This window comes from Lissotriton vulgaris, chromosome 3_1, assembly GCF_964263255.1.
Source record: "Lissotriton vulgaris chromosome 3_1, aLisVul1.2, whole genome shotgun sequence".
NCBI lineage: Eukaryota > Metazoa > Chordata > Amphibia > Caudata > Salamandridae > Lissotriton > Lissotriton vulgaris.
In genome coordinates this window covers 929,657,337-929,673,430 of record NC_141689.1, presented here as the reverse complement: position 1 = coordinate 929,673,430, position 16,094 = coordinate 929,657,337, and the positions used below count along the sequence as shown (strand labels likewise).

Below are 16,094 nucleotides of genomic sequence, written 5' to 3'. Positions count from 1 at the left end.
CATAGACACAAAGCCTGGCACCAACAAAGCTGGTTATAGCAGAATTTAAAAGCCCCGTAGGGGAAGCGCAATAGAGCAATACACGTTATAGCTGGGGGAGACCAAACAGACAGGGGAGATCAAACAGTTAGCTTTGATCTGTATTTATAAACTCCCCTCTGACGTAGGGGGAGAAAAAACAGATGGTCTTGAACACGCTGGATGCGGCCGGATGCGCCCCCGGCTGGGCGGCGTTTAGTTAGAGCCAGAGTCGGCACGGAGCCAGGACGCCAACCTCAGCACTTGGCCGCCCGATGCTGGGGCTGGATGCTGGATGCAGCCTGCACCCCCCGCGTTTAGCTGGACCCCGGTAAGGAAACTAAAGTCAAAGTCAAGAGGGAGCCGGAACCGTGAGCTCAACTGCAGCAGTTTGATTTCCTCCCGCTTTGCTTAAAGCAGCCGGGCGATCGAAATGATTGAAACTAAAGAAATAAGGAATGAAAGAACAAAAGAAAAAAGGAAAGAAGGAGATATGAATAAAAGAAGGAAAAAAGATAGAAAGAAAGAAGGAAAGACAGAAAGATAAAACAAAAAGTAAGACGGCAATGAAACACATATTACAAATGCCGAAAATTAAACACAATAACTGGTTTCCTTCCCGGGCAAAGTTTATTAAAAAACCTTTATTGAAATTCACCAGAATAAATGTCTTCTGCTTAGGAATTCACATGTATAATATTGAAGCTTTCGACAATTGAATACACAAGAACAGTTTCAAATGATCTCAATCTGTGAAATACCAGCAGTAAAACAGTAAACAAAGGACATTCTAAAAGGACTTCACAACAGCATTGGCAGTACACAGGAACTTATAGAGAGAGGAATGTGGCCTGTGCTCATATCTGGTATAGGGTCCTGCTGTCACATTGGACTCTATACACGAAGGCAATATCAAAGCAATAGAGTAAAAAAAACATTGGCACACAAAGTAACTAGCTTGTGTGTCGAAGTGCTCATTGTGAAAGAGAAAAATGCAGTCAGTCAAACTGATGTTTTCCAGTGACTGAAGTGGGCTTATTCTCTTCCCCATAAAGTATATTGTAGTGGGCAGAAGCAAAATATGAATGACACACCAACAGACCAATGTGTGATGAAGGCTGACTGAAAGCCACTTTAAATAAGAATATTGTACATTTATTCTATTAAAAATCAGAATATATTGGCTAACGCCATACCTACAAAGAAGCTTTTGAACCATCCCTCTTCAGTCACTAACTTGTTTGTGCGAGCCCCCTTCAGACATTGGCTCCATTGTCTGTCCATCAAATTGTGGATCAGTATTTGGTGTATGACTGTTCATATTTCCTACTTTACATTGGTGAGTATAGAAATTAGTTCACCTGAAGACTTCTACTGTTGCCACCCTTTGTCTTTCTCCATCATTATGGGCCACACTTGCCTTGCCCACTTCACCACCCACATGCTCGCCCTACCTCTCCTGGCCGCTGCATCCACAGCACTTCGCGTAGATTTAACACAGTGTCCTTCTCCCTCTGGTGCCTGACCTTGTTTGCGGGTTGCTTAAATTTCTGCACAAGTGAAACAAGAGCCTATCTCCCTGGAAGCTGAATGCTCTGCATTTGTATGGTGACATTGTCGTAATTTGACGATGGCTGGGTTAGCGCTTAGCTTTGCTACACGTTATTTCCCTTAACTTGGCCTTATTCAAAAACGCCATTTTGTATGTTACCACGGCCATTTTAGGGAATGAGCGGCCTCGTGGTCAGCATGCCCTTTAGTCCTTTGTCCGTGCCGCTGACCGCTTGAGTTTGCCCAGCAACAGGCTATTTTTAGTAACGGTCAAGCCAGTACATGCGCAGTTCCAACTGACCAGTCACCCCTTAGGAATGTTCCGCCAAACTGACCAGTGGAGTTGTAACCCTTCCCATTAGTTGGCTGTGCTCCAAAAATGACCATATATGTACCTAAACTCTGTAACCATGTACCGCCTACCTTTTAATTGTCTGTAAATTGTATAAAAGAAGGACTCGCACCAACGTTCGGTGTGATACTTCTTGCATTACCGAAGGGTGCTGTAGGAATGTACCACCACCCCATGGGGTCTTAATAAACTTGTCTTTTGTACTTTTTAGTTTCTGTGCCAACAGTTCTTTTGGTGTAAGTGGGTATTCTGCGGAGCATGTAGGCCTTGGGAACCCAACACCACAACATGGGGTGTCCCCTTCATATCACTGACAGTGGAAACAATGCAGGTGTGTGTGTCTAGCAGTAGCAGTGATGTGAAGCGGTGGAGCACACACTTAACTGATACATCATACTATTGCATGTTCCTGTGATGGCTAAAATGTTTACAGAAAAATGCATGGGTTTGGTAATCACCACTAAACTCAGAATCTTGATCCAGGTGTAAACCCAAATTGGGAATCCTGTGGGTCCATGAAAGTGGCCCATGCTTTTGAGATTTTCATTCATACTGTAATGTCTTATTATCAAATCATGGCATAATTTGCTTTATCATGATGCACCTTTTTAGCTGACGTTCCCTGCCACCATTTCTTTCACATCTAGTAGATTTCACTGTTGCTCTCCTACTTCTTGTGATGAAGCAAGCTTAAAATCTGTGCTGCTCTTACTTCTCTGCATTTATTCACATTAACTCATTACCCAAAGTCTGGTACCTGTGCATACGCCACAGCTGTGTAGATGATGGAAATAAAAATTAACTCCAGCATTATCTGCATCACCTTTCTCAAACACACACCGACTGGCTCATGCCCACAACCAAAGAAGTCTATATTTGTTATATGTTAATGTTAATGTTAACCGAATTTATACAAAGCGCACGAAAACCCAGAGGTGTCTTGGCGCTGAGGATTCAGTAGCCCGCACAACATCTAGTCCTGGAACAGCCAGGACTTTAAACCTACCCTGAAGATGGATAGGGAATTCACACTTCTGAGTTCACATGGAAGAGTGTTCCAGAGCTTGGAGGTACCATAGTGAAAGCTTTGTCCACCTCAAAACAATGTATGAACTCTGGGCACCGTCAAGAGTCTGGCCCCTTAGGAATGAAGTTTTCCTGTAGGTTTGTACCAGACAAAAAGCTTCTGAAGAAACGAAAGGCCTGTGTGATTCAGTGCTTTGTAGGCCAAGCACAGCGCCTTAAATGTAATACTCTGTGGTACCGGGAGCCAGTGCAAATTGTGTAACTCATTTGATACTGATTTATGCTTGGGGATGTTGAGCAATAGCCGTGCTGCTGTATTTTGGACCATCTGAAGCTTCTTTAGACACTGCTTCTGAATATTCAGATATAGCCCGTTGCAATAGTCCAGTTTGGACTGGATCAGAGATGTTACCACTGTTTTTCTAATCTGCGTGGGGATGTATGGGAGGATCTTCCTTATTTTCTTGATAAGATTGCCCTTCCTTCCTGTCTTGTTGGGTATAGTAAGTCTATTTACTACAGAAAATAGTTCCTTGGGGGATTTTTTTGCTGTCTCAATCTGTTTGGTGAAGTAATGCCTCTTTTGTGATATTAATAGGTTTTTATATTGTGTTAGAGCTGTCCTATACACTTCCCTTTCTGGCAAGTCATAATTTACTCGCCAACGACGTTCCAGACGGCGACAATTTTGCTTTTCTTTCCGTAGTGTGTCAGAGAACCAGGGGCAGATGGAGTATTCCTGTTCCCTGAAGATTTTTCTATGGGTACCAAAGCCTTAACTGCTTTAGTAAGCAAGTCTGTGTATTCGATGGCAGCTAGGTCGGAGAGGAAATGATGCAGATATGTTCCCGGACGCTATCTAACCCCGTGACATATGAACAGTTCTTCTATGATTAAGCACATCGTCATCCTATTCCTATGACAAACCATCTCTAGCAACAGCTTTGATATTCTTCTTCTTCTCTTCAAGATAAATGTGCAATTAGCCTCTCTATCGAAGCATAGCAGGTCGGGTGACTTGGGCTCAAGTTTCACCACAGTTCCTCCCTTGATTGGTACCGACAGTGACCGCTTCCTCAGATTGATTCTCCAGTCTTATCTGATCCATTTTCTATAAGTTATCTACATATCATATAGAACTAGCATCTTTCTGCAGAATCGTTCACTTGCGTTTATCAACATCTAGTGTTCAGCTTCTGTTCTGTTTTCTGTTGGAAATTTTGGTGACTTTCCTGAAGAAGGCGTCTTGTATGCCGAAACACGTGTAGAGAAAATTACAAACATCTACTACATCTCAGCGACTTGTGGTTCATACCACTTGCATTGTCAATTTGTTTCTTCATTAATTTCAATTATTTGTTCCATGTTTAAAATGGTTAGTGCGGTGTTTATATTATTGTTTTGTATGTCATGCTATTTATGTTTCATCATGTATTTTTATGTTAGACTTTTACATTTTATGTGAATAAAATGATATATTTTTAACTTATGTGTGTAGTACACTGAGCGTACATATGTAGTTATTATCTCTCCATGTATAGGACTTGATTTTCATATATGGTCCCTAGTTGCTTAGGAATGTGTCTTCATTTATAATAGCTAGGTCGGTGTGACCATGAGATTGTGGTTGCGAACCCTCCAACTGTGTGCGGAGAAATGCTTTGTCCACTTTACTCCATACTGTATGAGAAGAGGCGGGAGACTTAGTGGTACCAACAAGTCCAACAGACATACCTAGAAGGCTGAACTTGATTAGTGAATGGTCTGACCATGTCAGAGGAAAGGTTTCATGAGCTGTAGTAAAAATGCCATCCAGCGTATGCTTGGCCTTGTGGGTGGGAGTCTGTACTAGTTGGGTCAGACCTACAGCTCCCAGTGTGTCTAAGAGTGCGCCTGTCTGTCTATTGTCCTTCTCTTCCAGATAAAAATGAAAATCTCCAAGGATGGTGAAATCCTTATTTAAAAGAGTAGGTTCAAGAAGGCTATCCAGATTCGTTATAAAAGTGCTTCTAGTGCCCGGTGGTCGCCTCTGAAAGTCAGCTTAGGGCTGAGTTCAAGTGTGAAATAAAGAGCCTCATATGAGGACATTGAGGTAGGGTAAAACGTTTCTGGGAAACGTTCTCCAAAAAAAATTGCTATTCCACCGCCTCTTTTTAAAGACCTGTCAACCCTGATCGATCTAAATCCAGTGGGGGTTGCAGTGATGAAATCTGAGTCAGAGGCATCATCTGCCCATGTTTCCGTTATGAAAAGTATATCTAACCCCATGTTTTCTATCATGTATGCAACTTCATATTTGGGTTTTGCCAATGATCTAACGTTGAAAAGGCCGCAATAAACCTCAACCCTATCGGAGAGTTTGGGAACATTATGGCCCTGAAAATTTCGGGGAGACTTGAGGGCATTGATCCTTCGAGCTTGCGAAGTGTGAAGCCGCAGGGAAAAATTGCATTGCCTTCACCAGGACCTAGCAGACAACAATTATCCTTAGTATTATCAAGGCGAGTTAGCTCCCTAGCGGAGTATATTAGCATATGGGAAGTCAACTTGCCAGGGGTTCTGGCCTTAGGCGCGGTCCAGGCGGAACGGGTGCAGACAGGCTTTCCTTAGGCGCACCCGCTGCGCGCGTCTGCTGCACATTCGCACCATCTGGTGATTATATACGGATTTCCGTTGGACGACTAGACCGCAGCCCGACCAGAAATGGGTGAAATGAGTAGCAGAGGTAGGAACGCCCTCCGCACAAATGGCACGTCAGCCATTGCGTATCAGGGTCAGCCCCAAAGTGCAAAGAGCAGATTCGGAATACAATGAGCAGGTGAGCAGCAATGAGTTTAACATTTTTAAATCTAATAGGCAGTTACAGTAGCAGAAAGATATACGTAACTGTAAAAGTTATAGGATAAAACAATCAGAGCAAAGTAAAAGACAAGGCTAAAAGGTGCAGGGCATCAGCAGGGCTAACTTGAGTATGCTCCGCGTCCGCACCATCTGGTGATTATATACAAATTTCCGGTGGACAACTACACCACACCCCGACCGGAAATGGGAGAAACAAACAGCAGAGGTAGGACCGCCCTCCGCACAAACGGCACGTCTGCTGCGGCAGAACAGGGTCTGCCCCAAAGTGCAAAGAGCAGATTCAGAATACAATGAGCAGGTGAGCAGCAACTAGTTTAAAAAAAATTAAATCTAATAGACCGTGGCAGTAGCAGCAAGATATACGTAACGGTAAAAGTTATAGGATACATCAATCAGAGCAAAGTGAAAGACAAGGCTAAAAGGTGCAGGGTGTCAGCAGGGCTAACTTGAGTATAAAAATATGATTCCATCTCTGAAGCCAGGACTGCCAAGGAAAGTGCCTGGTACCTTGAATGTCAAGCCAGAGGGAGTGGCTGCTTCCTCTGGCATGCCCTTCTTGATGTCCATGATTGGGTCCTTGGTAAAAAGGCATATATGAGCACTGCTATCATTACATAGCTATCCCATACTGTTAAAGTGTTTAAATAATAAATACACATATCAAAAGTAGACGCAGTTAAGAGAACCAGCTGGTAATCTTTATTGACCTCTTGTACTCGGGTCTTGAACCCCTGGTCTCAAAGATCATAAAAACTGTAACGGAACCAAACGTAAATAGAGTCCAAGGAGAGATGTTCACTTTCAATGCCCTTTGTACTAGTGGGTCCCAATTATGCATGGGGCGCGCTTTCCCTGTTGGCACCCAGTGCGTCTAAAACAGGTATGCCAGGCACAAACACGGTAAGTGTGCCCCATTACATAGAATCCCCTACCCCCAAGGCAGTGCGCTCAGGTGAAAAAAGAAGCGGCTTTGAAGCAGTTGCTACATGTTTCACTATGCAGGTTGCAATCCCGTGCACTTTTAAAGGGGTTTAGAGAGCCCCTTGCAGACAAGTTCAGTGAGTAACTGTACCCGCCTTAAAGGAGATGTCTGGATGGTCCTTAGGACCCTCATTTACCCTTCAGAGGGCTGCTATCAGGGATTTCACTGGCAGTGCAACAGCTTTTAGGTGGGGCATTGTCAGTGAACCCCCTGACAGCCTCTTTGCCTCAGCTCCCACATCTATAATACAGTTCCGGCACAGAGACAAAGAGATTCTCTCATTTGCATGGGGTCAAGCCCCCATGCAAATGAGGGAAAGTCTTCTTGAGAAAGTGCTGGCGCTGTATGAGCACCAGCACTTTCAGTATTACAGGAGGGGCTGCCCAAGAGTCTGCGGCCCCTTCTGGAATAATAATGTGCTCCGGGGGCGCGCAAAGCGGGTGCAAATGCCTGTTGCATCTCCGGGGCACTTTGTGTAATATGGCCCCTGGCCTTGTTTTAGCTCCTTGGCTATAAATAGGAGGCTTTTAGGAGTCTTGGATGGGTCAACCTCACGGTGTTACCTATGCTATCACTGACATTTTCTTGATTCAAAATTCACATACATAAAAAAAGAGACATCAGAGATCAACGTTTTAGGGAAAACCAATACATACCAATGGTTGTCAGAAGGTTTGCAAGGTTCCCAACAAATTCCTGGTTCAGCGCCGTTTTCAAATCATGCTTGCTATAGGCGAGATATCTCTTGAAGACTGTGCAAACATTAAATAGTAATATATAACCAAGTGAAACATTACTCACAGTTGATACAGTGTTTTTTTTCTGGTAATGCTCCATGATCATGAAATAAAATCATATAATTTGCTCAACACTATATGAATGGTGCCGCCACCAATGAAGGCAGACTTTTTCCTCTCCAAAGCTCGGACAAAAGGAGATGATTTGACTGGGTAAGTGGGGCGATCAGTAAATAAGGATAAAGAGAATGCATGTCATCACCAGTATCTATACTGCCCATCTTGGGAAAGGACAATTATTCCACAATAATGAAAACAATTGTATTTTTAGTGCAATAGTAGGCCATTGCCTGTCTGCAATTAAAATGTATGTGAGCATTAATGTTAGTGGAGAATAATGGTAATTGGAGAACTGCTAATGTCAGGGTAGGTGGACAAGAAGATGAGTACAAAGCAGATATGATTTTAAAAAAAAGAAAAGAAGGGCAGAAAGCGCCCAATTTAGTGTTTGGCAGATAGGGCACTTTGTCACAATGAGGTTGGAGCATCCAAGCCATGTCTTCCCTGGACTGGAAACAAGCATCCTAGGTCCGGTTTCTGGCTATAAGCCATCTTCAGCCAGGAAAGCTCGACACTCCAGTGGCTTAGATCAGTTGACTGGGGTGAGTGTTTGATTTGCTCAAACTCTCCATCCATCACACCCTTTTGTATTGCTTTGCTCACCCTAAGTTGGCAGGGTATGCTCAGACGTGAGTGCCTTGCTCACTTTTCCACTGGATTCAAGATAGCCTGGCTGATGAGGATTATGAATCCGAAACCGTTCCAGGATGCTTGTTTCCGATCCAGGGAAGAAATGGCTTGGCAGTTCGGGCTGGACTGTTCCCATGAGGCACAGGGTCAGACTGATTTGCATATGGCCATGTCTGAACTGGGATGGCGGAGTGAGCTAAAGAATGGTGATGGATTAAACCCAGATCAGTTGACTGGGGGTGAGTGTTTGATTTGATACGCTCCGTCCATCATCCGGTTTTGTATCACTTTGTTCGCCCTAAGTTGGCAGGGTATGCTCAGACGTGAGTCCCTTGCTCACTTTGCCACTGGATTCAAGATAGCCTGGTTGATGAGGATTATGAGTCCGAAACCGGTCCCAGAATGCTTGTTTCCGGTCCAGGGAAGACTGGCTTGGCAGGGGAGTGCCAATTGCAAAAGACATGGAGCATGATCCGACAAGGATCTGGGAAGATAAGACACCCCCATGGTCCAGGTGGCCACATTGCGAGAAACCAACCAGAAATCCAAGTGGGACCAGGCACCAATACAGTTGCCTTCCCTAATCGCAGAATATCTACAGTGCCAGATATTGACTAAATCTTCATCTGAAATTATAGCCTTTAGGGCTTTGCTTTCTGAAGGATGCAGGGCCCCGGCCATCTCCCTCCTGTCAAAGTCATCATCCAAGATAGCATTAAAATTCCCCCCCACCAGATAACAGTGCTGCAACTGGTTGCCCAAACTCTAGCCCAGATGTCTTGGAAGAAACTAGGTGAGTCCACATTAGGGCCGTATGTCACGACTATCGCAACTGGGGCCCCACCCAATGTACCCATTATGATAATAAATCTGCCTTTGGGATCCCTGTGTAGTTCCCCCTCCCTCCAGTCCAAGTCCCACTTAATCAACACTGCTACTCCTCGGGAGTAGTTGGAATATATGGAGGAGTATACGTTGCTCCACCTCTTGGCCTCAGATTAGGGAAAGGCACGACATTAAGGTGGGTTTCCTGCAGTAAACATATGTCTATGTTATGTCTCAATAGGTAAGCATGCACAAGCCTGGACTTCCTGCCGTCATTCAATCCCTTGAAGTTCCATGTGAGAAAATTCAGATTGGTAGCATGGTGTCAAACTGTACGAAGTGCAAGAAAGCAGTGGGGCAAGGGCAGCACAGCATGTTCCTAAATCTTCCTGTGCAGACAAACAAGCAACAAAGAGTTTTACTGGCTAAACACACAACAACATTCCCCACCTCCAACCGTCCACCCACTCCAACCACCCAATCACGTTGTAGGTAACTCTCCCATGAACACATAGAGAAACATTGAGCACACGTGAATCCTCCCATAGAGATGCAGGGACACCGGCACACTCCCCTGCTGACAATGTGTACATGAAAAAGTATCTAACAAATATAAGGGTAGTTGCAAAGAAAGAACCTAACAAATTTATTTCTTTATAAAATTATATCATTTTTAATGGCTTCTCATGTTAAAAAACAAATATTACTATACATCCACATTACATAATTTTTTTTTTTTACAAAACATAAATCATATAAATCGTTAAAATATCATCACACAATTATTAAAAGAAGAAGAAGTGGCAATCAATACTCTCGACGCGCGTTTCGGCTTTCTGAAAAAACGCCTTCCTCAGGAGCCACAATTTATATTAATAAAATTTCAATGCTTAGGACCAGCTTATATTCCTTTTCTCTTTAGCGGTTCCCAAACCAATGATGTAATGGATGATAAAATTGCTAACTAAATAAAAATGAGGAATCCGTTACGATATTGGATTCAGTTAAGGTCAAATGCCCTCTTAATAAAATTGCCTCGCGTCTGCTCTCTTGAATGTAAATTTCAAGTTGCATTCCTTAGGTCGGATACGAAAGCCGAGTGGAGTCTGAATTGCTCGTATCAATTTCATTCGAACGTCTAAGAGACCCGGGGACACTTCTATCCGTGCTTATTCTTCCTCGAAGCGGTTCATCAAGGATTGCAAGAAAACAGGGGAGAAAAGCACGCCACTGTAATGGATATCTATCATCGTATCCTAGACTGGGAAATCTCCTACCCGTGCTCCTTTTTATCGACGTGTTTCATATTGTTTGCGACGCTGCATTTGATAGCTGCTGGCGTTTCGGGACCGTCCTTGCTGTTTACATTATACACTCCCCTGCTGAGGCAGGGAGGCCAAGATACTGCAGAGAGCTGAGCTAATAACAGGAGAATAATTCAAATAAACCACACACATATCTTTAGGGTCTGACTGGAGTCCTGTAAGGCCATATAACTCTGTCCAGTCTGGTATATCGCAACTTTGACCGACATGCCGCATGGGCCCCCCACGACCCCCACTTATATATAAGCAGGCCCCCGCCGATGCAGGTCTCACACACCCACCCTGGGCGAAGCCTGCCAAAAGGAAGAAGCTTAACATAGGAGATCAAGCTATAGCAGACAGGGGCCATCAAAGAATAGGATGCCAAACAGGGCTCCCACCAACAAAAACAATACTAAACATTCAGAGCATATAACATGGAATAGCAGGAGAGCTGTCAGTCATTGTCACTTAGCTGGATTTCTGCCGAGTCTGCCGATCTGGAGCCATGCTTTGACTGCTTACTGACGATGCGTATTGCGAATTTAAGGGCGGACTTGGCATCAGTAAAAAAGTGTGTAGAGCCATCATGTGTAACCTTAAGTTTGGTGGGATAAACAATGAGTAGTGGACCTGGGCCTGCAACAGGATCCGCTTCGCAGGGAGAAATTAATGTCTCGCCGACTGCACTGCAGGTGTAAAATCTGGGTAAAAGGAAAGCTGGTTATCCTTGTGCGTGACTTTCCCAATCTCACGCGCCAGATGCAGAATCCAGTCGCGGTCTTGGTAATTAAAGATCTGAGCCAGTATGGGCCAAGGTGGAGCTTCAACTGGTGTTTTAGGGCCGAAAGCACGCAAAGACAGGGGAGAGGTGAGTATCAAACAGTTACTGGAGTTAATCAGCCACGTAGGTCTCCATCTTGACAAGGGCCGTGGTCTCCGGTATCCCTGTGATACACAAGTTGTTTCTGCGAGACCTCGCCTCCAAATCTTCATTTTTGGCGCAGATTAGCCCCAACACTCTATCCATCCGCAGTAGTTGTTCTTCTGTTTCCACTTAAAATTCATGGAAGTCGGATATTTTATTCTCAAATAAGTCGAGTCTATGTTCATGGGTCTTTACCTGGGACTTGACGGATTCCAGTTATGTAGTGAGCGTTGTAGGAGAGTAGGGTCTGCTATCCTATGGTCACCCCAATTTTTGCTTTTTGCTTCACTGGTTTTCAACTTACTGAGGCTGTGGGCCTGCTAATCAGACCCCCAGCCCGCTGTTCTCTCTCTAAATTCGTAATACATGTGCTATAGGTACATACCACTATTGGAAATGGACTCCTTGTCAGCCCCTGTACCATGCACTATAGGAGCTCAGGGCATAGGTGCCACCAAGGCCTACCAGGGGCTGAAGCATAGCTTTTGCCACCCCTGGCAGGTTCTTAAATTGACACAACTGGCTGATCACTCAGCTGGGGAAAGTGGGTGTAATCACCCCTTGCTTAGATATAGTATACCTATATCTAAACCTATATCTGGACACATATAAACCTATGAGCCACTCCTATGGAAGGCCTTATCAATTCTGGAGGCAGAGTGCGTGGTTTAATGTGAGATGGAGCACTGGCATGAGCTGAGCCTGTCTGCAGCTGTCGGGAACAACCCCCTAAGCTGTTCCGGGATAATGCCATACCATATACCATTTACCATTTAAGAAGTCTTTATTCGATTATTTCATCTTAAAAGACAAACATACACAATAAAATAACAAGTACATATAAAACAGATGTAACCGACATACATATAATGGGTACAAAACAATAATTAATTATTGCATTAAAAAGTATTAAATCAGTTGATATAGACATTCTTATAATGGGTACATAACGATAGATTAAGAACAATATAAAACCAGGAAGATCAAGATCAGCATTAAAAGTTGCTATTTAAATGTACAAAGGCAATCCTAGCACTGGTTATTTTTTATATCATTAGATCTAATCACCCACGCCCATCCGAGGAATTTCGCCACACCAGTAGCAATGAGAGGGGTTAGATTGGTTCTTAAGAGTCTGCTAGCCTCAATAGCTGAGCGAGTACCCAGGGATCTACAAACTGGGCCGAGCCATTTGGTCCTTGGAGCTGCATAAAGTGGGCAGACAAACAAAAAATTATCAACACTTTCGCTTGAATCTTGACAATGAGGACAACGTTCTGACCCTCTTGAACACCATTTATTGGTAAATACCCTTAAAGGCAGCGTACCACATCTAAGTTGATGGAACAACTTACGGTCCATTGGTTTAGTAATTAGATCCCAGTATTTTTCAAACTTAGAGGCATCTTTGTGTTCAATGAACTTACTAGAAAGGTTATTAGAAGGTAATCTCTGATGTCGGTTTGTGGTCACCCAGTCCCAATACAGTACTTTTAATGTTTTCTTTGTGGGAAAGTCTGCCGAATCAGGGGCCACCCAAAGTTTACTTAACCCTAGAGCATAGAGTGACAATTTAAGATCTCTAAACCAACTTATATTCAATGAACCGGGGATGTTTCTAACATCAAGGCAGGCCTTTGCATACATGTTAAGCTCCAGCGTCGTCCATAGGCGCCTCCAGAACGCCAGTGGGCGAAATCTAGCCTGCTCTTCAACCGGAAGACACCCTATATCGTACATAAGTGGGATCCTTGGGGTAGACTGCGGCAGCCCTGTGGCTACCCTGAGAAATTTGTTTTGGGCTAATCTCAGGGGGTCCAGGTTGCTATACCCCCAAAGTTCCGCCCCATAAAGAACAGAGGGAAGAACCTTAGATCCGTAGATTTTAATAACTGGCGAGATGGGCCGAGTATAGGATCTTTTGTGCTCTTTAATCAGCGCACTTCCAACCTGGAGATGTTTCAAAGCCATTAGCTCAATCTGTGGGGTCCAGCTTAGGGAGTCGCTGAATGTAACTCCTAAGTAAGTGAACAACTTCAATTGTTCAAGGGGCATACCCCCCATTGTGACCCTCACAGAGATCTGCTTGTGGCATCTTAAGACCATAAATTTGGTCTTAGAAACGTTTACCTCTAACTCATGTTCGTGACAGAATAACTCAAACCTAGAGAAGGCCCGCTGAAGACCCTGTCTGGTTTTAGATATTAAAAGGGTATCGTCAGCGAACATGAGTAGAGGTATTTTCATCCCTGCTAATGAAGGGGCATCTGTGGGCTGATTAGCAAAATAATTGACAACCCTATTAATATATAGGGAAAAAAGGGTAGGGGCTAAAACACAGCCTTGCCTAACACCTTTTGCCACGGAGAACCTGTCTGTCACTTCCCCCGGTTTGCCCCAACGCACCTGGGCGTAGGTATTCCTATGTAAACTAATTAACAAATTGACAATAGGAGTCGGCATGCCCATATCTAAGAGGCTCTTCCATAAACCAGCCCTAGGTACAAGGTCAAAAGCAGACCTAAGATCTACAAATGCAGCAAAAAGGTTGCCTTTGCCTAAGTAGACCGTCTTCCAGAATAGTAACATAAAACGATAGGCCTGGTCTAAAGTGCTAACGTGGGACCTAAATCCAGCCTGTAATGGAGTCAGAATATTTTCAGATTCTATCCAATCTTGAATCCTGACAAGGACAAGACGGGCTATAATTTTTTGTACTGCATCTATTAGGCTGATAGGCCGATAGTTAGAGGGAATCGACCTATCACCTTTCTTGTATATGGGCAATATTTCCGCCCCGGCCCAGGAATCAGGAACTCTGGCCCCAGATGCCAGAGCATTAGCCAACTGTACCAGATAAGGAACCCATAGATCTTGATCCCGGAGGAATAAGTCGGCTGGGATGCAATCTGGTCCAGGAGCCTTCCCTCTTGGGAAAGAGTTCAAGACAGATTTCACTTCTATTGGGGTAAACACTAGAGGGTCAGCTAGTAATGGTAAGCAGATGTTACCTAGACAACAATCTGGACCCTTAAATTGGTTCCCAAAGTAACTAACCCACTGTTGTTCACCCACTGAAGATGGACTCGGCCGATCATCCTGAGACAAGCCCCATCTAAGTAGATGCCAAAACTGCTGGAAATTCTTGGAACTACATGCATCCGCCAATGCGGACCACCTCTCTTCATCCCATTTCACCCTGGCTCTATGCTTCGCTGCTTTAAAAGCCTTCCTACAATCCCTTATACGGCTCAAATCCGTAAGTTTTAGAGCCTTAAACAAATCAGCATGGGTTCGACGACACTCATCATCGAACCAATTTAACCTTTTTGTACACCTCCTTCCCCCCCTCTTAGTCAGGGATTTGATGAAAAGTTCCTTTAGAGACCCAAACATAAGAGTGTGAGTTTCAGTGATCATAGTGTTAATTACCTCCTGAGATTCACATTTGGAAATGTTATCCAGGGAATCGGAAACTACAGCTCTAATAGCTTTACAGGCTTCAGGATCCACACTAATATTTGTCCAACGTACTCTTCTAGTGTCATTAGTGAGAGTAACGTTGTCCTGAATGAAATTGGGGGCATGTTTTTCTAGTCCTGAGAAACTTGTGTCCCTAAATGCTACCACTAAGGGATCGTGATCACTTTCAGGGCGAGATGTTACCTCCATATCCACCAACAAGTGCCACATTTTAACATCCAGTAAAACATAGTCGATTCTACTACAATACCTACCATTACTAAAAGTAACCTTACCTAACCTTTCTGAAATTGTTCTACCGTTAAGGGCGCGCAAGCCATGATCCAAACAGATACCCTTGATAAAAATAGCCACCTGAGACCACCTTTTAATCGGAACAAGATCCAATTGTGGGATCCCCCAGTCCTGGTCTTCAGAGTCAACAAAAGAACCGTCATCCTGGCACTGGGGTTCAAAGCATGAGTTTAGATCACCCATTACCACCTTTAGCCCTAAATCTGTGGCTGTACTTAAGTAATCATCCAGGATGATGAGGGATGGAGAGATCTTACCTCCCTGAATACCCCTGGCATAAATATTAACTACCAGAATATCCAAACCACTTGTGGATTTCATACTAACAAGTAGTATGTCCGGACTGTCAATATAGACTTCTTCGGCTATGACGTCCGCTTTCTGCCTAACCCACACTGTCAGGCCCCCCATAGCCCGACCTTTTTGTCCTCTAACAGCCAATTTGCTAAAGGACAAGTAACCAGTAAGAAACAGTGGTTGCAGTGACCAGGTCTCTTGGAATGACCAGACATCCCCTTTGCGAATGAAGCTAACGCAATCCGGTATAGACAATCTAGGTTCCACACCTGCAATATTCCAGCTACCCATAATAGTACCATGGGCATTTGTCAGAGCATTAGGTATCCCCTTATCGAGAGGACACTCAACATTTACATTTGGAATAGCAACTGTCTGCATACTGGCAGCTCCCATTATAACAACACCGTCACCCAGTAAGTCATGTATACCAGAGCCAGAAAGCTCACCCAAAGTACCTACCGCTGGGGTTCCAGACTCAATGGATGCAATTGCTTGATCTATGGGTTCTTGCACCACTAATGTATCCCTAGACCCATACAATTCAAAAGAAGCTACCGTTACTTTTTGAGCAGGATGGCCCCCGGGGTCTAAAACTATACATGAGACATTCAATTTGGATTTAGAAACTACATCCCTTGGGATTTCCAGACTGCCCACATCAGCCATTGCAGTGGTATATTGT

The 16,094-nt window shown here is 44.1% G+C and overlaps 1 protein-coding gene across 1 annotated transcript in view; it reads right to left on the bottom strand.

Moving 5' to 3' along the window:
- LOC147727230 (annexin A1-like) overlaps positions 1-16,094 on the bottom strand; it is a 671,221-nt gene that overhangs the window by 28,220 nt on the left and 626,907 nt on the right. Inside the window, exon 9 of the mRNA XM_086963596.1 lies at positions 7,448-7,543. Within this exon, the coding sequence (XP_086819722.1) occupies positions 7,448-7,543 (96 nt within the window). The remainder of the gene's footprint in view (positions 1-7,447; positions 7,544-16,094) is intronic.